The sequence below is a fragment of the Hippocampus zosterae genome, chromosome 1, assembly GCF_025434085.1.
Source record: "Hippocampus zosterae strain Florida chromosome 1, ASM2543408v3, whole genome shotgun sequence".
Classification (NCBI taxonomy): domain Eukaryota; kingdom Metazoa; phylum Chordata; class Actinopteri; order Syngnathiformes; family Syngnathidae; genus Hippocampus; species Hippocampus zosterae.
In genome coordinates, this window is record NC_067451.1 from 3,065,209 (window position 1) to 3,088,865 (window position 23,657).

At 47.4% G+C, this 23,657-nt stretch overlaps 3 protein-coding genes across 17 annotated transcripts in view; 2 read left to right on the plus strand and 1 right to left on the minus strand.

The window, feature by feature from the left end:
- LOC127601505 (neurexin-2-like) overlaps positions 1 to 2,801 on the plus strand; it is a 344,756-nt gene extending 341,955 nt beyond the window's left edge. For 11 of the 12 annotated variants that reach the window (XM_052066883.1, XM_052066919.1, XM_052066875.1 and 8 more), the window contains one exon: positions 465 to 2,801. In XM_052066883.1, coding sequence (XP_051922843.1) covers positions 465 to 1,342 — 878 coding nt within the window. In that variant the 3' untranslated portion in view covers positions 1,343 to 2,801. The remainder of the gene's footprint in view (positions 1 to 464) is intronic. The other variant, XM_052066893.1, reaches the window with a different exon arrangement.
- The window catches only part of tdrd7b (tudor domain containing 7 b), a 221,898-nt gene extending 198,975 nt beyond the window's left edge, over positions 1 to 22,923 (minus strand). Inside the window, exons 1-19 of one of the 3 annotated variants that reach the window (XR_007962592.1) lie at positions 22,683 to 22,923; positions 22,451 to 22,595; positions 21,200 to 21,365; positions 20,169 to 20,251; positions 19,506 to 19,714; positions 19,101 to 19,430; positions 18,684 to 18,976; positions 18,430 to 18,619; positions 18,242 to 18,353; positions 17,939 to 18,141; positions 17,733 to 17,867; positions 17,319 to 17,402; positions 17,107 to 17,241; positions 16,921 to 17,031; positions 16,644 to 16,792; positions 16,335 to 16,549; positions 14,971 to 15,154; positions 14,729 to 14,889; positions 14,006 to 14,645 (exon numbers count right to left, since the gene is read on the minus strand). Coding sequence is in view for 2 of the 3 variants with exons in the window: in XM_052067021.1 (XP_051922981.1) it covers positions 14,428 to 14,645; positions 14,729 to 14,889; positions 14,971 to 15,154; positions 16,335 to 16,549; positions 16,644 to 16,792; positions 16,921 to 17,031; positions 17,107 to 17,241; positions 17,319 to 17,402; positions 17,733 to 17,867; positions 17,939 to 18,141; positions 18,242 to 18,353; positions 18,430 to 18,619; positions 18,684 to 18,976; positions 19,101 to 19,430; positions 19,506 to 19,714; positions 20,169 to 20,251; positions 21,200 to 21,365; positions 22,451 to 22,595; positions 22,683 to 22,889 (3,330 nt within the window). In the remaining variant the exon portion in view is untranslated. Of the gene's footprint in view, positions 1 to 13,989; positions 14,646 to 14,728; positions 14,890 to 14,970; positions 15,155 to 16,334; positions 16,550 to 16,643; positions 16,793 to 16,920; positions 17,032 to 17,106; positions 17,242 to 17,318; positions 17,403 to 17,732; positions 17,868 to 17,938; positions 18,142 to 18,241; positions 18,354 to 18,429; positions 18,620 to 18,683; positions 18,977 to 19,100; positions 19,431 to 19,505; positions 19,715 to 20,168; positions 20,252 to 21,199; positions 21,366 to 21,680; positions 21,915 to 22,450; positions 22,596 to 22,682 lie in introns of those variants that run through there. The other 2 variants (XM_052067021.1, XM_052067033.1) reach the window with 2 other exon arrangements.
- On the plus strand, positions 8,032 to 13,989 carry si:cabz01076231.1 (calcium-binding protein 4). 2 transcript variants are annotated; one of them, XM_052067531.1, is made up of 8 exons: positions 8,036 to 8,289; positions 8,384 to 8,446; positions 8,567 to 8,702; positions 12,151 to 12,181; positions 12,327 to 12,470; positions 13,319 to 13,428; positions 13,530 to 13,677; positions 13,757 to 13,989. In XM_052067531.1, the coding sequence occupies exons 2-8, from the start codon at positions 8,385 to 8,387 to the stop codon at positions 13,783 to 13,785; spliced, it is 660 nt and encodes a 219-aa protein (XP_051923491.1). In that variant the 5' UTR covers positions 8,036 to 8,289; position 8,384; the 3' UTR covers positions 13,786 to 13,989. The 2 variants fall into 2 exon arrangements, with proteins under 2 accessions (XP_051923498.1, XP_051923491.1); XM_052067538.1 differs by lacking the exon at positions 8,567 to 8,702 and having other exon boundaries at positions 8,032 to 8,289.
- Positions 22,924 to 23,657: the final 734 nt, after the last annotated feature.

A 23,657-nucleotide genomic window follows, 5' to 3' on the forward strand; every position in this document is an offset into this window, starting at 1 on the left:
GGGCGCTACGGTGTTAAAAAAATTCTTTTAAAAATTCAATAAAATCACACGACATACCATCACGACAGTCACTCGTTGACGATTGAGCCAACTAAATTTCCCTCAGCGCTGATTGGACAAGCGATGTCATGTGAAAATCTGCCTGCGGGCGTGTCATAACCAATTGGCATGTTGAGTCAGGTGTGTCTTCACCTCCGAGGCAAAGGCTCCGTCGAACCCTTGAGACCGATTCACCGAACCCCTGCGGTTCGATCCAACCCAGGTTGAGAACCACTGTTCTAGCATCTTGTAGTCTTACCTCAGTCAGCGCAGTTAGTGCTTGTGAACTAGTCAGTTAGCTTAGAACTAACACCATGTGAAGTTTGTAGTGCTCTACTTCCAGTGCTTCTGTTTTCATGGCATGTTCAAGTTGTGTCTCGACTTCTGACCCCTTGCCCCCTCCCGCTCTCTCTTTCTTGTCCTAGGAGGTGAAATAGTCTTGCCCATTATTACCGTGGACTCGATAGACCCCCCTTCCATGGCCACCCGCTACCCAGTAATCCCCCCACCCCCCACCACGTATCGCCCCTTCCTCACCTTAGTCGAAACCACCAAAGAGTCCGTCCCCTTGCCCAACGCGCGCCCCCCCTGCCCCGTGGATCAGGAAGACTGCGAGGAAAACGTGGAGGTGTCCGCTTACGGCTCGGGCGAGATGACCGAGTCGGATGACGAGGACTATTACAAAAACTCCCCCCTGGTCACCGACAGGACCGTCCTGCCGCCTCCCCCGGGGGCGGAGGGCCAAAAGCCCAGAGATGGCCATTTCTCGCGTCTCCCTTTCGACCAGCGCCCGCCCGCGTCCTCCGCACCCACGGCCGACCCCGATCAGCTCAGCCGCCGCGTCAAGGGGGCGGCCGGCGGCAGCGGCAACAACATCCCGGCCGGTAAAATGAACACCCGGGATCAGGTGCTCCTGCCGCCGGCCCAGCCCTCGTCGGACCCCGGCCACCGCAGGGTATCGGGAATAACCTCCCCTCCCGAATTCCCCCACGTTCCCACCCTAGACCCCACGTCCCCCGAGAGAGGTCTACCGGGCGCCGTGGAGGTGCAGCAGTCCAGCAGCACCACGGGCATGGTGGTGGGCATCGTCGCGGCCGCCGCGCTCTGTATCCTCATCCTGCTCTACGCCATGTACAAGTACCGCAACCGAGACGAGGGCTCCTACCAGGTGGACCAGAGCCGCAACTACATCAGCAACTCGGCCGTGCAGAGCAACGGCACCCTGGTGAAGGAGAAGCCGCCCGGCGCCGCCAAGACGGCGCCCAAGAACAAGAAGAACAAAGACAAAGAGTACTACGTTTGAGGGAGCGCCGCCTTGACACAGGGAGACGGGTCGCGTTTGGGGGAGAGAGAACGAGAGAAGCGGGAAAGAACCATCCTAACCCTTCAAGAAGGAGGCCGGCGACGCTAACTTTTAGCGTCGTTCGGGACGTCGCTTCTCGCCACTTCTGTGCCAACAGCCGATTGGCTTCAGTTATTTCTCCAGTAGTGTACAGAAGCACCATCAGTATCCACGACAACAGTATCCAGCGCTACGTCAACGCCATCTCTCTCCTCTCTCCCGCTCGCCCTCGTGCCACGTCTACGGTGCTCGGCAGCCGGCGCGACGCGACCTGTGCCGTGTTTCAAGCATGTAGTATTCATCGAGGACAAAAGACATCAAACTTTTTCTTTCCGTGGAGTTCTGAGAAGAAAAAAAAAATAAACTAAACATAGTAGCAATTTTCGTGCGATACCACCGCAGCAGCAAACTCCGGACGCACGGCTGGCCAAATTCCCCCTTGGACGTCTGTGTTGTGTTTCTGGCGCCCTCTGGTGGGCTAGCGGAGGAAGTGTTTCTACAGCAACTATCAAAGCAGGAAAAAAATGCTCGCCAAGCAATCGGTTTCTGCTATATATGATGCTAAATATACGGACAGACATTGCGCGACCAGACAGTTGGCCGAGACAGTGTAGCTATGACTCTGTTGCCGTCCGAAACCATTTCACCGCCTGAAACCCGCAGAGGCTGCCGGTCAGGAAATTTGTGGCCTCCACTCTCTTTGCTTTGAGAATGGACAGAATGGGAATTCTGCGACAGAGAGCGAGGCTGGAAGGGCCCCTGTCCGGAACCTGACTTGGACTGAGGGGGGGTAGCCTTTGCGGTTCTTCGTGGGCTCTTCCCTGGAAAAGGGGAGTTCTAAGTACTCTCGTGTTCCAATTTTCTCAGCTCTATTAAAAGAAGACAAATGTACCACGATAAGAAAAAAAAAAAAGCTGAAAAAAGTCTGTGAAATGTCTAAATATTTGCCATCACAAAGAGAACCGTGTTCCCTCCTGACAACCTTTCCTGTTTGCGAAAAGAAAAAAAAAACACAAAAAACATGTCCGTGATCCTGGGCAAGGAGGAAAATCTTTTTTGTTTTGTTGTTCTTGGTTTGCCTTTGGTAAAATTTGCCGTATGTACTTGCCCATCATGCGAACCCAAATCTATTTTTTTTTGTCCAGCATTTTTTTTTGTCTCTGTTTGGCAGATTGTGTGTCCCTGTTTTCTAAGGATTGCTTTTCTATATCTTTGTGTCTGTAGACTGACAGACCTGCGCCATGATTCTGCTGCCACTTTTTTTTTTTGTATTCTCGGCCTCACTCCATACTCCCCCCAACCCCGCCCAACCCTCGATGTCGCCCTGTTCTTTCTAAATGTTATTGTAAAGTGTTCCAGTGAGATGACTCTAAATATGTGTACATTAACAGAGGGAATACACTTGGTTATATACTTCTTACTCCCTGTGTTGTGCGGTCTGGTTTTTTTTTTCAGTTCAGTGCAATATTAAACGTGTCATTCCGTGCGAAATCACTCCCCAAAATTCTGAAAATGAAGAAAACTCTTACGCGGCTTACAGTTTCGGCTGTTGCTTTCGCCTTCATCGTAGCTGTCGATACTTCCTGTTGACGTGTCTTCAGAACAGCCGACGGGGTCGGGAAGCAAGATCCTGCCGAATGTTGATATTTTCGGCATAAAAAGGGATGTGGCCATCTTCCTTTTATATCAGGGGTGTCCAAACTTTTTGCCAAGGGGGCCAGATTTTATGTGGTAAAATGTCGGGGGGCCGACCTTGGCTGACATTCTTTACATTGAACAACAATATTGTTCAACAAATTTTAGTAAGCCAGTCTGTTTCACATTTCCATTTTTATTTTAATTTCAACAATCTTAAGAATTTCCTTTGGTTCATTTGAAACAGGTATATCACATGCAACAGCTTATTCACTTGACATTTTCTTAAACAGAAGTCTCCTGATTGCAAATTGATTGATTTGAAACATAAAATGTATCACCGTGACTTTTCAATAGTCACAAAACCTTTGACTCGAACAACAGGGAAATGAACAAGCAATACACATATCCACAACTGCAAGGATCATTTGAAATATGACATTATCAGTCAATATAAACACGGAGCGATGTCTTGTTAACTCGTGAGTGATGCCCTCTAGTGTCTAAATGCTATTACTCATTTAGTGAATGCTATTACTCTTTTAGCCACTAGAGGGAAGCAGTACTCTATGAAACATCACTCCCCAGTCTACGATACCTCAGTCAATGCAACACGTGTTCCATTGCGCCCAACCTGCGGGCCAGACGGCACTGATTTTATGACAGGGGCCGAGGGCCGGATGAAATTCGACCGCGGGCCGGATTTGGCCCGCGGGCCGGACTTTGGACATGCCTGTTTTATATCTACGAGCTCAATTGTCACATAACGGGCCTTGTTGATACAGTCACAACAGTTGCGCCATCACTAGCAACAAGTGCACCAAGTTTCATTCAAACCAAAATCTGCTTGCTTAAACCCACTGGGTGATTTGGCATCGACCGACCCGAATACAGTAATTTGCTATAAAAGTATATACAGTCCCTCTAAAAGTATTGCAACTGTTAGGTCACTTGCTTTGTTTTTGTTGTCTACTGAAGACATTTGCGCTTCGGGTCAAGAGCTAAAGTCCACACATGTGAATATATGAAGCAACTCAGGACAAAGCAGCTTTTGTTTTGAAACCACCCGCTTTTCAGGTGAGCAAAAGTATTGGAACAGACATGATTAACTCATTCAATCCCAGCCATTTTCACTGGAGCAACAGCCTCAATCCCAGCGTTTTTGTGAATTTTGACCGATCTTGCAAGGTCCACAGAATATTTGGTGCTAATGCTATATAAACATGGAGCCTGCCGAAATAAAGTTTGAACTCTCTTCTTTCAGCATAAAAAAAAAGATTTTTTTTTGTAAAACACACGTCGGCTTCACAGTGCAGAGGTACCGGGTTCGATTCCAGCTCCGGCCTCCCTGTGTGGAGTTTGCATGTTCTCCCCGGGCCTGCGTGGGTTTTCTCCGGGTGCTCCGGTTTCCTCCCACATTCCAAAAATATGCGTGGCAGGCTGATTGAACACTCTAAATTGTCCCTAGGTGTGAGTGTGAGTGCGAATGGTTGTTCGTTTCTGTGTGCCCTGCGATTGGCTGGCAACCGATTCAGGGTGTCCCCCGCCTACTGCCCGGAGACGGCTGGGATAGGCTCCAGCACCCCCCGCGACCCTAGTGAGGATCAAGCGGCTCTGGAGATGAATGAATGAATGAATGAATTTACAAAAGATTTTTTTGGTAAAAGCACCTGAGGCACCACTGCCACCTACTGGTCGTTTTTTTACATGACTTACAATGCAAACGGCTTATTCTCATTGACAGATTGCATCAGACCCTCCTCCTCTCTACGACACAAAAAAAGACTTTGACGTACAAGTACGTCCTTGGTAGGCGGGGCCTAATTTTAAAAAGACGTACATGTATGTCTTGTGGAATGAAAGAGTTAATTAAACGAAATTAACTACGTTGAATATTTGGAGGCAGAAAATGTGAGAGCCACTGACTTCACCAGTCTGTCGCCTTCTTCATTTGAAATGCTTTTCCAGGCCTTTACTGCAGCCGCTCTCAGTTCTCGTTTGTTTTTGTGGGGGTTCTCCCTCTGTTTTCTTCTTCAGAAAGCGGCAAATTTTGAAGCAATCCGTCGAAAAGGCAACACCTGAGCAGATAAAAACAACCGTCCATCAAAATGTTCCAATAATTTTGCTCATTTGAAAAGTTGGTGGCTTCAAACAAAAGACACTCTGTCCCGAGTTGGCTAACACGTCTCGATGTAAATATCAAGAAATACAAGCTAGACTTCACATTTTCTGTCCATGTCTTGATCTGAAACCCAAATGTCTTCACGATACAATAAAAACAAGAGGAATTGACTTTGACATTCCAATACTTTTTGGAGGGGCCCGTCGATTGCAATCAACCAAACCAGAGGTGTCAAACTCAGGTCCTGGAGGGCCACTGCATGTTTTCCAAGTCTCCCTGTTACAACGCACCTGATTCAAATGAACATGTTCAATGTCAGGCTTCCGCAGAGCTTGCTGATGATCTGATGAACCGAGCCACACGTGGAAAGATCTTTTTCGCTAACTTCATAGGATATGTATAAATTTTCAGTCCAAGAGACACGAAGGCCATGAGGACATCTCGTGCAAGCTTACGAACACCACATTTTGCATCATGTTGGCAACACCCTACACACGTCAAATAAGGCGCGTGCGGAAAGATACGCTTCAAGAGCAGGCGAGGAATCCAAAGAAGGGGCCGCAAAGTAAGGAAGCCGTGACTGGAAGCCGACAGCCACATGCGGAATGTACGACAGACAGCGGGTGTTTGGTGTGCGTCGTTTTCAAAGCAGCAGAAAAAAACGAGCGCTGCGAGCAGACACGAGGGGAGGGTTTGCGTCACGGTCATCCCTCCCCAGCAATTTGGGCCTAGTTACCATGGCGACCACCATCCTCGCCCTCATGAGAACGTTTTGGATGAATGCAAAGGACGGACGCAGTGTTGTCCACACCCCAAAGATGAAGCTTTGCCTCATGCGAAGATCTCCAGTTCAGTCTAAAGTGGGTCAGCAACATATGACGTTGATCACGGTAAGTCACACAGGCCATAGTGTACTATTATTAGTAAACAATCTTACGGATTTTGGCAAGACTTGACACGCTTGAAAATAATGAAATTAGGAGGCGGCACGGTGCTCGACTGCTTAGCACATCCGCCTCACAGTGCAGAAGTGCAGGGTTTGGTTCCAACTTCCTTCCTGTGTGGAGTGCACGTACTCCCCCGTGTCTGCGTGGGTTTTCTCCGGGTACTCCAGCACGCCCCGCAACTCTTGTGAGGATAAAGCGGATCAGAAAATGGTGGTGGATGAAATTGGGGTGAGGTTTTCAATGATGGGGTAAGGTTTCAAATGAGCACAAGGGTTTCCAATTGGGGTGTCAAACTAGGGTTAGGGGTTAAGGTTAGGGTTGCACATACACCACAGTCGGTGGCAGTGGTCCGCTCATTGTCAGAGTTGCGCAAGGCGTACGGTACTTAACAGTTTTATAGATAAATTATACGGTATGTAGTTGGGGGGGGGGGCGCAAAATATTTTCTTTTCATAGGGGGTGTAACAAAAAAACGTGCTAAGAGTTCTGGTCTCGTAAATATGTTTTAAAAATGAAAGAAATGGCCTTAGTATAAATCTATTAAAACACTACAATACTTCACGTCATGTTAAATGCTTTACTCTATATATATATATATATATTTTTTTTAATTGGCTTACCTTATCGTTCATCTGTCTTTAAGTGTCATTAAACAACATTCATTTTTTTTTCATTCATTCATCTTCCGTACCGCTTGATCCTCACTAGGGTCGCGGGGGGTGCTGGAGCCCATCCCAGCCGTCTCCGGGCAGTAGGCAGGGGACACCCTGAATCGGTTGCCAACCAATCGCAGGGCACACAGAGACGAACAACCATCCATGCTCACATTCACACCTAGGGACAATTTAGAGTGTTCAATCAGCCTGCCACGCATATTTTTGGAATGTGGGAGGAAACCGGAGCACCCGGAGAAAACCCACGCAGGCCCGGGGAGAACATGCAAACTCCACACAGGGAGGCCGGAGCTGGAATCGAACCCGGTACCTCTGCACTGTGAAGCCGACGTGCTTATTGCGAGTTGAAAACTTTATTAAACAACATGCTTTTCTTAATTAAAGATACCTTCCTTTTGCATCATGCCACTGTTCTAAAAAAAAATAACGCCTTACTACAGCATTGTTTTCTTTCAAATCAAAATGCCTGTCATTTCTGTCATGTCATTTTCCTAAGAAAATGCCTTCCTACACTGTAACCTCATGTCATTGTTAGTTTTACTGTACAGTTCATGTTGAAAAAAAAAAACAGTCGCTAGTTTCTCTTGTCTCGTACCACTACCAACCACATGGCGGCGCCAAACCCCAAGGAATGAGTTCACGACAACAGACTGTCGGCGCCGCGATCGATCCTCGATCCTGGGCAGTCGGCCCCCGTCAGGGACTTGCCCCCCCCCCTCTCCCGGGTCCCACACCCGGCACGAAACCCGTTGGTGTCTCGCAAGGTTCCCCGCCAACATTTCCTTCCCACACCTCCCTCAAGCCACCCTTCTCCTTTCTTCTCTCACGTGTCTGTCATAGTTTGCTTTTAGTCACCCACCTTTCACACCCTCCGCACTGTCTCCTTTCTCCCTTCTCCTCATACGCTCCTCCCGTGCAACTCCTTTCGTGAGTGGCCAATTTAATTATGCTTATTTAATTTTTACGATGATCATATTTTGGTTTCTTGGTGGCTTTGGAGGTGGCTTGGGCATCTGATTCGGATGCCTCCTGAGCGCCTCCCCGGTGAGGTGTTCCGGTCATGTCCCACCGGGAGGAGACCCCGAGGAAGACCCAGGACACGCTGGAGAGACTATGTCACCCAGCTTGCCTGGGAACGACTCGGGATCCCCCGGGGAGAGCTGGAAGAAGTAGCTAGGGAGAGGGAAGTCTGGGCTTCCCTGCTAAAGCTGTTGCCCCCGCGACCCGGCCCCGGATAAGCGGTAGATGATGGATGGATGGATGGATTTTGGTTTCTTTATCAGAACCACACGTCGGAAAGGCTTCAGTTGCTCGAATTTGGGGCAACCTTCAGGCCAAGGTCACACAGCTATGACGTTGAGCTTTATTTGGCAGCATGTTTAGCCCGCTAATTAGTTGCTAAGCCTCTCCGATCGAACGAGGTCAGGACGAGAAGACAAACGCGAGAGATCAGATCAGAGCCGGCAGCAAGGGTCGAGTAACTCTGGACGCAGTCCTTTTCTCACTTTGGGGAGGGGAGAACAAATGAAGGTAAAGAAATCGTAGACAAGCGTGAGGGAGCTCCTAGCAACACGTTCCGAAAATACATTTTCCCCTCTTTCTCTTAAAAATTTTTTTTACTCAGCATGCCGAAGGCAGGAGAGAGAACTTCATCGACGATTTCAGCAGATTCCACATCCACAGATGGGTATGTTTCATTCCATTAGTTCCTAACTCACATGTGTTCTCAAATTCATGTGCACTCCCCAAAAACTTTGAGCGCCCACTCACATTGCCTTTGGGGGTTGGGGGGGGCATCCTGCAAAAGTGGAGCGGCCTCGTCTCAAGCGTCTCCATCGGGCTCGGCGTCCGAGACACCAAAGAAGTCGTCCAAAAAATTTAAGAAACACAACGACAGCATGAACAAAGTCTACAATTCTGTGCTGAACAGTGTGTTCGGGGCTGTGAGTAGACGACCTCTTTCTTGTCGCGTGAAGTGAAATTCCACAAGTACAATGAAGTAAACTTAAGAGATAAGTACTTTATAATGCCGATGCCTAAAAAAAAAAAGTCGACTTGAGTATTTATTTTTCTGTGCTTAATTTTGTCCACCATGTGTTCTTTACTTTCTGTAAAATCGTGTGAATATCAGTTTTTTTTTTTCATTAACGCAAAAAATATATATATATATATATCCCAAATCGAGGGGTGTTACGACCCAGTCAGCAAAATTGGTCTGGCCCAGCTCTGGGGCAGACAAGGCACGCACACTCGGCGCACATACCTCAATGAATGACGGTCCTGCAGTGGCCCACGTCTGGAATCCATGATGTGGGCCGCATTCGGCCCGGATCTGAGCCGCATTGTAAAACCATATCCGGCCCTACTCCGGCCCGACGCTGGGCCAGAATGGGTTCCTGATATCAGCCTGAATTCAACCTCAACTAAGCCACATCTTTCATGATGTCGTCCAAAAAGGCCCTCACCCTAACCCTTAACCCTAACCCTAACCGTTCATTTTTTTCATCCAAAAACACTGTTTTGACCAGAGAAGAAGACAACAGCAGCACCCTAACCCCTAACCCCTAAGCCCTAACCCCTAACCCTAAACCTAACCGTTAGGATTTTTTTGGGTTAAAATGCCTTACGATACATGGTCGTTTTTTTTCGTTGAAAAACGCATTATTATACAGGGTTGTTTTTTTGGGGCTAAAATGCCTTACTATACGTCGTCGTTTTTTTTTAGTTAAAATGCCTTACTATACATGGTCGTTTTTTTCGGCTAAAAACGCCTTACTATACATGGTCGTTTTTTTTCGGCTAAAAACGCCTTACTATACATGGTCGTTTTTTTCGGCTAAAAACGCCTTACACGGCATGGTCGTTTTTTTCGGCTAAAAACGCCTTACTATACATGGTCATTTTTTTCGGAAAACGCCTTACTATATATGGTCGTTTTTTTGTCTAAAAACGCCTTACTATACATGGTTGTTTTTTTCGTCTAAAAACGCCTTACTGTACATGGTCATTTTTTTTGGCTAAAAAGGCCTTACTATACATGGTCGTTTTTTTTCTGCTAAAAATTTCATCCAAAAACACCTTACTATACATGGTCGTTTTTTTCGGCTAAAAACGCCTTACTATACATGGTCGTTTTTTTCATCTAAAAACGCCTTACTATACATGGTCGTTTTTTTCGACTAAAAACGCCTTACTGTACATGGTATTTTTTTTCGGATAAAAACGGCTTACTATACATGGTCTTTTTTTCGGCTAAAAACGCCTTACTATACATGGTCGTTTTTTTCATCTAAAAACGCCTTACTATACATGGTCGTTTTTTTCGACTAAAAACGCCTTACTGTACATGGTATTTTTTTCGGATAAAAACGGCTTACTATACATGGTCTTTTTTTCGGCTAAAAACACCTTACTATACATGGTCGTTTTTTTCGGCTAAAAACGCCTTACTATACATGGTCGTTTTTTTCGTCTAAAAACGCCTTACTATACATGGTCGTTTTTTTCATCTAAAAACGCCTTACTATACATGGTCGTTTTTTTCGTCTAAAAACGCCTTACTATACATGGTCGTTTTTTTCGTCTAAAAACGCCTTACTATACATGGTCGTTTTTTTCGTCTAAAAACGCCTTACTATACATGGTCGTTTTTTTTTCATCTAAAAACGCCTTACTATACATGGTCGTTTTTTTCGTCTAAAAACGCCTTACTATACATGGTCGTTTTTTTTTCGGATAAAAACGCCTTACGATATATAGTCGTTTTTTCGGATAAAAACGCCTTACTATACATGGTCTTTTTTTCGTCTAAAAACACCTTACTATCCATGGTCGTTTTTTTTTGTCTAAAAACGCCTTACTATACATGGTCGTTTTTTTCGTCTAAAAACGCCTTACTGTACATGGTCATTTTTTTGGGGCTAAATAGGCCTTACTATTCATGGTCGTTTTTTTCTGCTAAAAATTTCATCCAAAAACACCTTACTATACATGGTAGTTTTTTTCATCTAAAAACGCCTTACTATACATGGTCGTTTTTTTGGCTAAAAACGCCTTACTGTACATGGTCATTTTTTTGGGCTAAATAGGCCTTACTATTCATGGTCGTTTTTTTCTGCTAAAAATTTCATCCAAAAACACCTTACTGTACATGGTCGTTTTTTTTGGCTAAAAAGGCCTTACTATACATGGTCGTTTTTTTTCGGCTAAAAACGCCTTACAATACATGGTTGTTTTTTTCTGCTAAAAATGTCATCGAAAAACACCTTAGTATACATGGTCGTTTTTTTGGCTAAAAAGGCCTTACTATACATGGTCGTTTTTTTGGGCTAAAAACGCCTTACGATACATAGTCGTTTTTTTGGCTAAAAAGGCCTTACTATACGTGGTCGTTTTTTTTGTCTAAAAACGCCTTACTATACATGGTCGTTTTTTTCAGCTAAAAACGGCTTACTATACATGGTCGTTTTTTTTCGGCTAAAAACGCCTTACTATACATGGTCGTTTTTTTTGTATAAAAACGCCTTACTATACATGTTCGTTTTTTTCGGCTAAAAACGCCTTACTATAAATCACTGGCGTCAAACTCGTTTCACATGGTGGGCCACATACGGCCTCGGTAGATGTCAAGTGGGCCGGACCATTAAAATGATACCATACTTTGCTATAAACAACCAAAACAACATGTCTCTACTTTGTTTTGGTATAAAGAAGCACAAGAACATTTGGAAAATGTTGAAATTTAATGAATGTATCTTTTACAAAACATTTCATGAAGCACCTTACATTTCTTTCAACAAATGTGCAATTTACTTTTATCATTCACATATATGCATTGCAACTGATCCCATTGATTGTACAAACTCGAATCCGTGGGGGGGGGGGGGGGGGTGCCTTTGCTGACTGGGTATACAGGGTGTTTAAAAACGAAAACATTTCAGATTGTTTACACGCCTCCCAGTACTTAGGCAGTACTCAAAAAAAGAGAATCACTGATGAATCCCATGTTCTATTCACAATGTAACTCAGTATGATTCATGTACCGTACAAAGGAGTTGGAGATTTAAAATCAAAGTAAAGGCATTACAAAATAGCTCATCAGAATCACAAAAAGAGCATACAGTGCAAGAACATTTTTGAAAACGGAAAAATACTTTGCAGTGTGTTAATCATATATATGGGAAGAGAGCATCGTTTTTAACCTCGATTAAAAAGCATTTATAGTTGAAAGGATATTTTCCAACCTTGTTAATTCACATTATTCACTCTGATAAAGGACAGCAGCAACCCATGTGACCGAATGAAACAAATCCAGAAAAAAAATGCTTTTAAAGGTGATTTTGGTGCTGCATCGCTGTCAACGTATTTGACGGTGTTGCTGTCTTTCAACAGGAGAGAGAATTGGCACAAGGTGAATTAGACGGTAAGTCTCGCAAATTAGACGGACTCAAACGAACGCTTAGCGCACTATTTGGTAGCTCCTCACGCACCGCAGCCCAATTCATGTTTCAGTGGCGCTAATCCACTCTTGGAAGGTGCTCTCAAGGTCCGTCGCCTTGTTTTGACAGAGCTACAAGAAGCCTTCAAGGAGTTTGACTACGACCAGGACGGCTACCTGAACTACAAAGATGTGGCTGAGTGCATGAGGACCATGGGATACATGCCCACCGAGATGGAACTGCTGGAGATTGTGCAGCAGATCAAAATGAGAAGTGAGGACACACAAACGCACTTCCCTTGCAGGCATGGGCAACTTCATTCATCCATCCATTTTCTGAACAGCTTAATCCTCACTAGGGTCGCGGGGGGTGCTGGAGCCTATCCCAGCCATCTTCGGGCAGTAGGCGGGGGACACCCTGAATCGGTTGCCAGCCAATCGCAGGGCGCACAGAGACGAACAACCATCCACGCTCACACCTCGGGACAATTTAGAGCGTCCAATCAGCCTGCCACGCATGTTTTTGGAATGTGGGAGGAAACCGGAGCACCCGGAGAAAACCCACGCAGGCCCGGGGAGAACATGCAAACTCCACACAGGGAGGCCGGAGCTGGAATCGAACCCGGTACCTCTGCACTGTGAAGCCGACGTGCGAACCACTGGACTACCGGGCCGCCTGGCATGGGCAACTTAAATGCTTAAATGCTGGACGGGGGGGGGGGGGGGGGGGGGGCACAATAGCTCATCAATGCAAAGCAACATACACGCATAAGTGCTATTAATATCCAAAGTATTTCATTTTTAATGTACTATCGCAACACCGAAGGGTTTGAAGCAAGCAAAACAACCCTGTAATTTTTTTTCTTCCAGTGCAGAGGCCTCGTGCGAAAAAAAAAAATGACCATTCAAGGATGGCACAAAATTTTTAAACAAGAAACAAACATGAAGTGCAAGAAGTCATTTTGTACAGTACAGAGTATTTTTTTTTCTTTTACAAAAACCAACTCACCCACAATTGTCATATTATTGAGGTGCATTGCTTATAATGCATTTATTAAATGTGCCCATCCCTGCCTGAGCTAATTTATGCAGCTACTGTTGCAATTCTTCCCCCCCCCGTAGTGGGCGGGCTCATGGACTTTGAAGACTTTACCGAACTGATGGGACCCAGAATGATGGGCGAGACGGCACACATGCTCGGACTCAAAGAGCTCCAGTCGGCATTCTTGCAGGTGGGCCTCGATTTTTTTTTTTTTTTTTTTTTTTACACCACCACATTGGATGAAAGGATACTTTCACATGACCTTTGCCGTCTTGTTGTCGTCATGCCAAGTTTGACCTGGACGGCGATGGCAAGATCACGCAGGACGAGATGAGGGAGGCGGCCAAAAGCCTGCTGGGGGAGAAGCTCAAGAAAGGAGAGCTGGAAGACATCCTGAAGGAATTGGACATCAACGCAGATGGAAATATTGACTTTGAAGGTGAAAATGGGGAAAGTCGACCCTTTTTGGGGGCGTGGAGGTTTCATTTGTATAAAGTCGTTTCTCTGGTCCTCCTCAGAGTTTGTGATGATGCTCTCCATCCGCTAAGAGACACCCGCACAGAATCCAACCCCTCAACAGCAATACTTGATCAACTGTGTGGAGTGCAACATACACGATATCGTGTGACGACCGAAGGAACACCGAACACTTGAAGCGACGTGTAAAGAAGCTTTTTGCTGTTTTAATTAAAAAAAATTGAAACTTTTTGTTCACCCCACGGGGGACATGAAATAAACACTGAAGAATGTGCTCCTCTCACATATACTTTATTCCACAAGTCTTTCAATCTTGTTCAATAAAATCGCAAATTGCAGTGTAAGATTCCATTCGGTAATAAATTAGTTCCCAGTGCGGCTCAGTCTCGTGTCCAGTCGACCGGATTTCAAAACAAGTGGAATGTGGCACATTATTGTCAAAGTGACTTCTATTCATTCACGTCAAATATCTGCCCCCTACCCGGAAAGGATGCGAATAATTGCCTCTTGAACGTCAACTTAAAACGGCGCAGCTACGCAGTGTTTGTCACTAAGTTCGAATGCTAGTTGTAGTTTCAAATATGGGCAGCAGGGGGCAATATTTTTGCTCCACTTTGCTCCCTTTAGTCTCATAGTTCCATTCTTTTCAGTCCCAGAAATGGTTTGAAAATGGACAAACTCTCTTCAGCGCAAACTATGACTGTCCACTGCCTTATTGGTCGGGGAGTTTGTCAACAAACTCCGCCATGATGTCATGCACCCAGATGTCGCAGTCTTGCTGCGACGTGTCCACCAGGAAGACGGTGAGCTTCCTGTCCCAGGGGTTCGCCGCTTCCTGCGCCGCCTCCAGCTGGGCCACCAGGGGCTTCTTCTCCACGTGGTTCCTGAAGACGATGGACGCCTCTTCGGACCACTGCCTGGTCTTCACTCCTGAGAGGCGAGACGGTTCTTGTCGGTTGAAAAGGAAGCAGGCCGGGCGGCGATGAAATCTGGGCTTTGGAATTGAGACTCACCGGCCAGCTGAGCGGTGATTCCCTGGAAGGGCAGCTGTCGGAACTCCTTGTTTAGAACCCTGAGCTGCGTGCAGCTGACCAGCTCGTGCTTCCCGTAGTCCAACTGGTACACGGACACCAGCCCGTTGCTGAGAACGCCCTTCACCAAAACGCGATACCAGCTGCGCGGTGGAGGAGCACGCGCGCGTTCAGAAAAAAAAAAAAATAATAATAATAACATTTCGGTGACGCGCTTCACTCACTTGTTCTCCACCTTAGCGGCATAGACGTGATTCTTCTGCACGTGGAGAGGTCTTTCATCGGTTTGGTTGTAAAAGAGGATCATCTCCCCCATCAGCACCACCAGTTTGTACATATCCCTCCAGGGCTGGAGGACAAAGTGGCCTGGATGGCACGCCACTGATATGTACACGTCCATGTTGTTTCCTGGAAGTGACAAAAAAAAAAAAAAAAGAATTTAAACAGTCATGGCAGGAATATACATAAATGTTGATTGACACATTAAGAATCACAAAAACTCGGTGCAACGGTTGAGTTTTTTTGTTCGGGCTATATTTTTGGGGGCTAGGGCCATGAGGCTTGATACAGTATTGGTCTGATGCGCCTGCCCTTTACCCATAATGCAGCATTTTAGATGAAAAATGCCCCTCTGTTTTCCAGCCTTGGCGTGAGGGGCGCTTTTATTCTCGGAGTCGACCCATGTGAAGCATACATTCAAATAGAGAACATATATTTTTAGATGTATATCACAGATGATGATGTGTCCCGGTTGTAGAAATATATGCATGTCTTGTGAAAAGAGTGCAACACCCGTAATATGACGTCATTCCTTAAAGTTGAATTACAAGGGTCATATTAGTTCAGAAGGCGGCCCGGTAGTCCAGTGGTTAGCACGTCGGCTTCACAGTGCAGAGGTACCGGGTTCGATTCCAGCTCCGGCCTCCCTGTGTGGAGTTTGCATGTTCTCCCCGGGTTTTCTCCGGGTGCTCCGGTTTCCTCCCGCATTCCAAAAACATGCGTGGCAGGCTGATTGAACACTCCGAATTGTCCCTAGGTGTGAGTGTGAGTGGTTGTTCGCTTCTGTGTGCCCTGCGATTGGCTGGCAACCGATTCAGGGTGTCCCCCGCCGACTGCCCGAAGACAGCTGGGATAGGCTCCAGCACCCCCCGCGACCCTAGTGAGGATCAAGCGGCTCGGAAGATGAATGAATGAATGAATGAATATTAGTTCAGATGTTAGCGATGTCACTGAAGAAAAAAAAATAGCATTCAAGTCACCGTTTAGCTTGATACGTTTTCTTGACGCAAAAAGCTTTTTTTTCCCCTGCTGAATTTCTTAAAGGGGAAGTCAACCCCAAAATGTTCTTTCCTCTCACACGTTGCGTGCCGCCCCGCTTGTCTAAGCACGACATTGTGTTTGTGTAATTTGAGTTCTGCAATAAAATCCACAACACTTTTGTCCGACTGAGGGGGGGCGGCCATTTTGCCACTTGCTGTCAAGTGAAAATGACATCACAGTTGCTCAGGTAACAACCAATCACGGCTCAGCTTGAGAAAACAGGCCAGCCGGGATTGGAAGGAAGCCCAAAATGAATTGAGATGATGACCTGCAGGGGGCAGCGTGAGCAAAGGTGGCAGCTGGAAAGAGGAGGAGGCGACCGACTGAGCCCCGGGTGAGCTGCCGGCACTTGCTTTGGGTCCGGATGGAACCCTTCTGAGATGATGCTTGCTCGCGATTGAAGAAGACTTCGGACTGCCGTTGGTGATGTCACTGCCGCTCGATGTCTTGCCGGGTGCGGCGAGTGTCGAGATCTTGATGGGACTGCGAGTCATGACAAAAAGAATAAAAAATAACACAGGAATGAAGTGAAGGAAAAATGTGTTCCCGTTGTTTTTCCCCAACGTGTTAAAGTGACCTGTGGCTCGTCAGGTAGACATCGGGTTGCTGTTTGAAAAGGTCAGACCGGGCCATCTGGTGGTTGAGACTACAAGCTGGGTCGTGGAAGTTCTTGTCGGTGAAGAGGTGAACGTAGACGCACTGTTTGCTTTCGTCCACCTTGGCCACCTTGAGGTGCCGATTTCATGTGAGGACATCAATTTGATAGCGATGTAAAGGTGGTGAGGCGTGCAGATTTTTCAGAAGGCAATTATAAAAAAAAAAAATTTAAATCAAAGAAAAATCAACTCTCTTACCTTCATGCTGCAGTCGGTGGTGTTGAGAACTTTCTCCCGAAGCCACTGGACCGAATCTGGAGTCCAGGATCCCACGCTGACCGAAAGGTCTGCCAGGCAACATTTGACAGCCTAAACACGTGTTGGAGAACAGAATCAATTGCTTCTTCTTCCCAATATGATTTTTTTTTTTAAATTCATGCCAACCTGTGGTGGGATGGCCACGAGGTCACAGAGAAACTTCTGTGGAATCTCCCTGAGCTCAAACACTTCCACGGAGGCCTGGACACCCACGTCAAGGAAGAGGATGTCCAACACTCTGCTGCCGTGTAGATTTGTGATCTGGGCAGATATCGGAAAGCGTCAACGGCATGGGCGGTGAGGGGGGGGAAGGGGGGGCAATTTTCTTCTAATCTTACTTCCACACGGGACCATTTGCCTTTGTAGCGAGCCACGCATCCTTTGCCGCAGAACGGCCTGGACACCAAAAATTCTGACGTTACCTGTGAGAAATAAGCATTTTTCCTCAAGCTTTGCACATCAAAAGTTTTCTTCGCCGTTGCCTGCTGCTCGCCAAAAGCCCCGTTTTACCTCGACGCGGACGTAAAGCTTTCAAAGGAGAGCGGCGGCGGCGGCGCCGCTCGCATCCTAAGTGGCTTGGCGAAGCATCAAATCCAGATTACCGACCCTAATCTCAATCTGTCCACTCGTTTGACACGCCGATAACGCGTTCTCACACGAAAGACTTTTCGGAGGGCCTTTCGAGTCGGGCAAACGCCACCTCGCCGGGGTAACGGTGCGATTTGACTCGTACGAAACGAACGGCGCGTCACCTGCGAGTGGAAGTACGTCTCGATGTTGTCGAGGATCCGATTGAGTTTGGCGAGTCCTCGGGAAGGCAGCTGACAGTAGAAGGTGCCGTCGGAGCACACGCTGGTGATGGTCACGTTCATGTAAGCGCTGTTGACCTGAGCGACGCGGCCGATCAGAAGTCTGGCGTGCTGCGCTTCCATCCTCAAATCTTTTTTTTTTTTTTTACCTCCAAGGGACTGATGAGGCTCTCGTCCTGCAGGGCCTTCATGCAGGCGGCGTTGATGTTGACGTCGTCATCCTGCGACGTGTCGTACAACACCATCAAGGGCGTCTGCCCTCTCTGCAGGATTTCGGCCAATAGGATGCGGCCGCTCGCCATGGCCTCGAAGGTCTTCAGCACGGCGGGCTCCCGATGGAAGAGCTCCAGGCCTGCGCGCACAAAAAAAAAAAACTCCCATCATGCTGGAGGAGGGCGAGCGCTTTGTGTTCTTTTCTTTGTCGTCTCCGTGGCAACGCCACTTTGGCCCACCTGCCAATTTGCTCTTGGTGGCTTGGAAAGGGAGTTTGTAGAACTTCTCGGGCAGCTCAAAAAGTTTAGCTTTGCTAACCACTTCGGAGAAACCGTGATCCACAAAGTGCACCTGTGAAGCCACGGGGGGAGGGGGGCAATTTCAAATTCTTGATGTAAAAAAACGGAGCCGCTTGACATCCTCTCACCTTGACCTTCTCCGTCATGAGCTCGCACACCTGAGCTCTGAGAACTTCCTCCTCCTCCGTTTTGACGGCCACGAGTTGGCCCGACGACGGAGAGGAGCACGGCGTCGACTTGTGCTCGTCCGTCCCGTAAAATTCCCTCATTTCATCCTCCATCTGCTCCTGAGCCTGCGAGTAGCTCTCCCCGACGTACCTTTTGAAACACGAGTGAGATCGACCAATCGAATGAATGCGCTTCCAAAACTTCCCCCGCGTACCTCAAAACGACTTCATTGGTGTTTGTGGCGTCCACCACCAGCACGGAGGGATATTCCTCTTTGGGGATCTGCAGGGGGGGTACCGAGTGATCGCGCGGTCTCTTCGCCGCCTCCGGCTTGACTTTCTGTTCCTCCTCACTGTTCCTGCTACGGTTCTCCTCTCCTGCGCCTCCGCCGCTGCTCCTCCTCCTGTACACGATGGCCCTCTTGGGGTTGTCGGGCATCGGGTAGTCGATGGTGCAGATGTCGGAGAGGAGCTGAAGGTTATCGAGGACGTGTCCAGGCAGTTTGGTCTGATTTAAAAAAAAAATAAAAAATAATAATTCCGCAATTTCGAGCGCACCACAAAACACAAATGAAAAGCTTGATGGCATTCCCCCCCTGCCCCCCCTGCCCCCCCCGCCCCTCCCGACTGACTTTATAGGTGTCCTGGAAGAGCTTAGGTAGCGCGTGGGCCCACAGGCCGCTGGAATACTTCTGCAGCAGCTCCTCCAGTTTCTGCTTCAGCTCGGGGCCAAGGGGAGCCGGTGGGGAGCGGGGAAGAGGCGACGGAGGGGACTCTGACGGAGGAGGCTGTGAGCCGGAGCGTTTAAGTTGGGGCTTTTGGTGCTCGGGGGATTGCGGGGGCTTGTCTGATGGCGGGGTGGAGGGCGGGGCACCCGCGGAAGCGGGGACGGTTGTGGTGCTCTGCTCCTTGGCAGGGTAGAGAAGAAGCTCAGATGGCTTACTGCCGCATGTTCTCTCTACCTGGACCGAGAGGAAGACGGCGATTAGGAAATCGTTTTGATTGACACGGTGGCAGGAAATAGGCAAAGAACGTACAGTGCAAATGTGCTTCCAGGTCTCCAGGTCTCCAATGGCCTCGGTTGGCAGGTCCTGTTTAGAAAGCTCTTTGTAGATCTGCGGCAGCTTGGACAACCACAGGCCGTTGGTGTACTGGGACAGGATCTCCTTGATGCAGTTCTGGACCTGCTGAGGGTTGTAGGCTTTGCCTTTGCCGCAGTCCAGATTCTCATTCGAGTGTGAAGGTTCTGGAGGAAGGCGAGGACACGGCAGGACGCGTTTACAATGTTGAAATGCAGACGGCGATCGGGACAACGCAAGATTCTAAAGTGTGTGTGTGTGTGTGTCCCTGAGCGTATTTTGGACCCCTGATTTCAAAAATGCTTTTATTAATTTTTTTTCTCTAGCACATCAGGTTTTTGAAATATTTGATATTTTTATGTTTGACCGATAAAAACTTGATCTTACCGTGCGCTGTGATGTCACAGGTAAAAAAATAATAAAATAATCCACCTGTTGCTGCGCGTCGACCTTAATTCATAAATATATGACGACAGTAACATATTTTATTGTCATTATTATTATGATTACGAAAACCTGATGTCAAATAAATCAAGGTGAAAAGTTTGCTTGCAAAAGTGTCAAGCGGTGTTCTCTCTTGCTCTGTATTCAGCGAGACAAAACAAAGGCGATCGGACTTACGAGTGGTGAGTTGGGAGTTTCTGGAGAGGTGAGCCTGGACCTCCTTCTGGAAGCGTGACGGGAGCGTCATCCTCTTTTCCGACCTGTACAGGGGGACCTTAGTCTTAAATTTTCCAAGAATAACAAGTATTCTGGCTCACGTCGCAAAGAGCCCAAAGCTAAAAGTCAAAGCAGATCAAATCTCAATTTGCAGATCAAGGACAGCATCAACTTTGGGTTTTATTTTTGTTGTTGTTTGTTGATTTTGCCCCCCATTTATTTCTATCGTGGGCGGCCCGGTAGTCCAGTGGTTAGCACGTCGGCTTCACAGTGCAGAGGTACCGGGTTCGATTCCAGCTCCGGCCTCCCTGTGTGGAGTTTGCATGTTCTCCCCGGGCCTGCGTGGGTTTTCTCCGGGTGCTCCGGTTTCCTCCCACATTCCAAAAACATGCGTGGCAGGCTGATTGAACACTCCAAATTGTCCCTAGGTGTGAGTGTGAGTGCGAATGGTTGTTCGTTTCTGTGTGCCCTGCGATTGGCTGGCAACCGATTCAGGGTGTCCCCCGCCTACTGCCCGAAGACAGCTGGGATAGGCTCCAGCACCCCCCGCGACCCTAGTGAGGATCAAGCGGCTCGGAAGATGAATGAATGAATGAATTATTTCCATGGTGATTAATTTACAACTTCCAATTGTGACGGAAGCAAATCGAGGTCCTACGGGCGGGCACACATGCGCGGCGCCACATGCCTGCCGCCTCAATGAAAGATCGAGAGGGCTCCATTGGATGTGCTGATTCGCTCTGTATTGCTTCGGATGCTTTAATCTACCAGAGAATAGAAGGGGGATTAGGAAGGTTTACACCCCGCCTACTCGGGGCTCAGAAGCCCCGCCAGTACCACCGGGTTGGGAGCAGGACGTCCCATTGTGCTGCTGAAGGCCGACGATGATGTCAGTTGTGGTTGACCCCCCCCACCCCCGCTCGCCTGAGTCAATAGTCAAACCGTGGCTGGAGCTTATTCCAGAGAGCCACGTGTTTATTAATATTATTTACCTGTTGGGTGTGTTGTGTGTTGTGGCCGTCCTGCCCTCCGTCTGGCCATCCCTCACATCCCTCGACTGCCTCAAGTCTCCATGTCCGGAGCCTCGGCCGCCGCCGCCGCCTCTCACGCCACCTCGTCCGCGGTGGCTCGGCTGCCTCAGGGAGGTTTGAGGTTTTGCTGCATCGAGGCACACGTGTACACACACACACACACACACACACACACACACACACACACACAGGATGCTGAGACAAGGCGGTGTCGGATTGGAGGGCATGTGTCATACAAGAGGTCATCTCTTGACACTACACTTTTAATTTAAAGATCTTTCGCCTTTGTATTGATTTAAAGCACCCTCCCTCCCTCCCTCCACGCCCACAGTCAACAATCCAGGGTGTAGTCTGCCTTTTGCTCACAACCAAGAGTCACAATGACCCATGAACATTTCCCAAATACTTTGAGTCAATCAGACATCCAGCCACGCGTACGTACGTAGTAGTTACGTCCTGCAGACGAGCGACATGTCGGCACGCTCACAGTCCGAGCGCTTACTCTCCCTGAATATCAAAATCGCAGGTGCTGAAGGAGCGATGGAGAGGCTGATGCATGATTCAGCTGCTGCTGTCTCGCGGCTAATTCTCAATCTCGTGTTCTCACTGGCTCCTTTTCCAGCCCCAACGCAAGCCCTACCCCAGCATTGCTGTCTCATCCTCCTACAATATCCCCCTCAACCCTCCACCACCTTCTCCGACTCCTCTCGTATTCTGCGGAATCACACTCTCTAGCGGAGAAGCTGCAAACGATAGCACCAGAGGAGTGTCTGTGTGGAGACGTCACATCAGGCTATATGTGAGCGGCAACTGCATGGGTCTGACTGCAAAACTGTTCGTATGATCTCACTTCAGAGTATTATGAAGCATAGTCATTGTTGAGTGTGTGACAATTCCAGTAACGAAGATAACACACACACACACACACACACACTCATGAGTTTTAAGTCACACAATTCGTCCATCCCTTCATTTTCTATTCAGCCTATCCTCACTTGGGCCGCGGGGTTTGCTGGAGCCTATCCCAGCTGTCTTCGGGCAGGAGGCGGGGACACCCTGAACCGGTTCCCAGCCAATCGCAGAAGTCACACAATGCCTGCTGGGTTTTTTTTCTGTTAAGAAATATTATTCACTATTTTACAGCCTCACTATTTTACCACCATCATCATCTTTGTAAACCTAACTATAACCATCCAACGACTTGGATTATACCATTAAAGACAAGCAGGGCCGTGGGTTTGACCCTCATTTGGGTGTTGACCATGTGGGGTCGTCCAGTCTTCTTGGAAGTCCGCTGGCGAGCCATCACCTTGGCAACATGGGCCGTCTCTTTGTCGGCAGAAGCAAAATAGACTATCTGCAGGTATACAAATGCCCATATTAGTGATGACTTGTGACTTTGATTCTCAAAATCTTCTCAGACTGTTTGCGAGCAACCTCTCACCTCTCCAGAACGGCTGCGTTCCAAGCGGACGACTGAGGGCATGCTGGCTAGTAAAGTGTCCAGATGGCTGTGTCCCATCTGTTTATGTGGAATCTGTTCACCGGTCAGCTCCTTGTACTCAGACTGCAGACGGGACAGCGACATTCCACCCTTGTTGGCTTGTAGGATGACTCTCAGCATTTTCTTGACCAGCTCGACGTCAGACATGGTCTAAATTAATCAGTACAAATAAAAATACACAGGCAGGAACTCTTCAAAACTATTCATGAATGTTCTGAGTTTTGACTTGATTGAAGGCATCAATTTTAGCATTTCATAAGTGACATGGCGTTGTGCCGATATCATCCTGCTGACATTTTGTAAAGCTGCAAAGTCAGTACTGTAGATTCTTTCTCTCCGAAGGAATTCAAATTTCTGCCAAACAGCACAGAAATGCCTTGAAAAATACCTAACAATGCGAAGGCAAATCGTGGCTTGAGGTAAACATATTGGAGATTTATAATGTAGAATCAGTATACAGATTATATATACTATTACTATACTATATGTATACTATTCATATATATACAGATTTTTAAAATTTTAACTTAAAAAAGCTTTGAACGTTGGTATTTTTTATGATTGCATTTACGGAGCCACATCGATCAACGCGAACAAACGAATCAATAACTACACGTGTACACTTGTGGCTTTCTGAAGAACTTCGATAACACTCTTCTGTGCAGACAAGGAATGAAAGCACAGGAATGACGTAACGTGTCACACTTCAGCTCCACGCCCTGGATTCGACACCAAACTGTTTATGAATCTTCCCAAGTTTTGTTTGTACGAGGGAAATATTTTTTAAATGAGTCGCTTATATTTGTGCTTGGACTGTCTCACTGGCAATAATCATTCGAGAAATTACGGGAGCGTTTAAAATCCTCCTGGCACAAATGCTTACAGTGCCAAGCCAACTGGGGAATTGTTCACAAA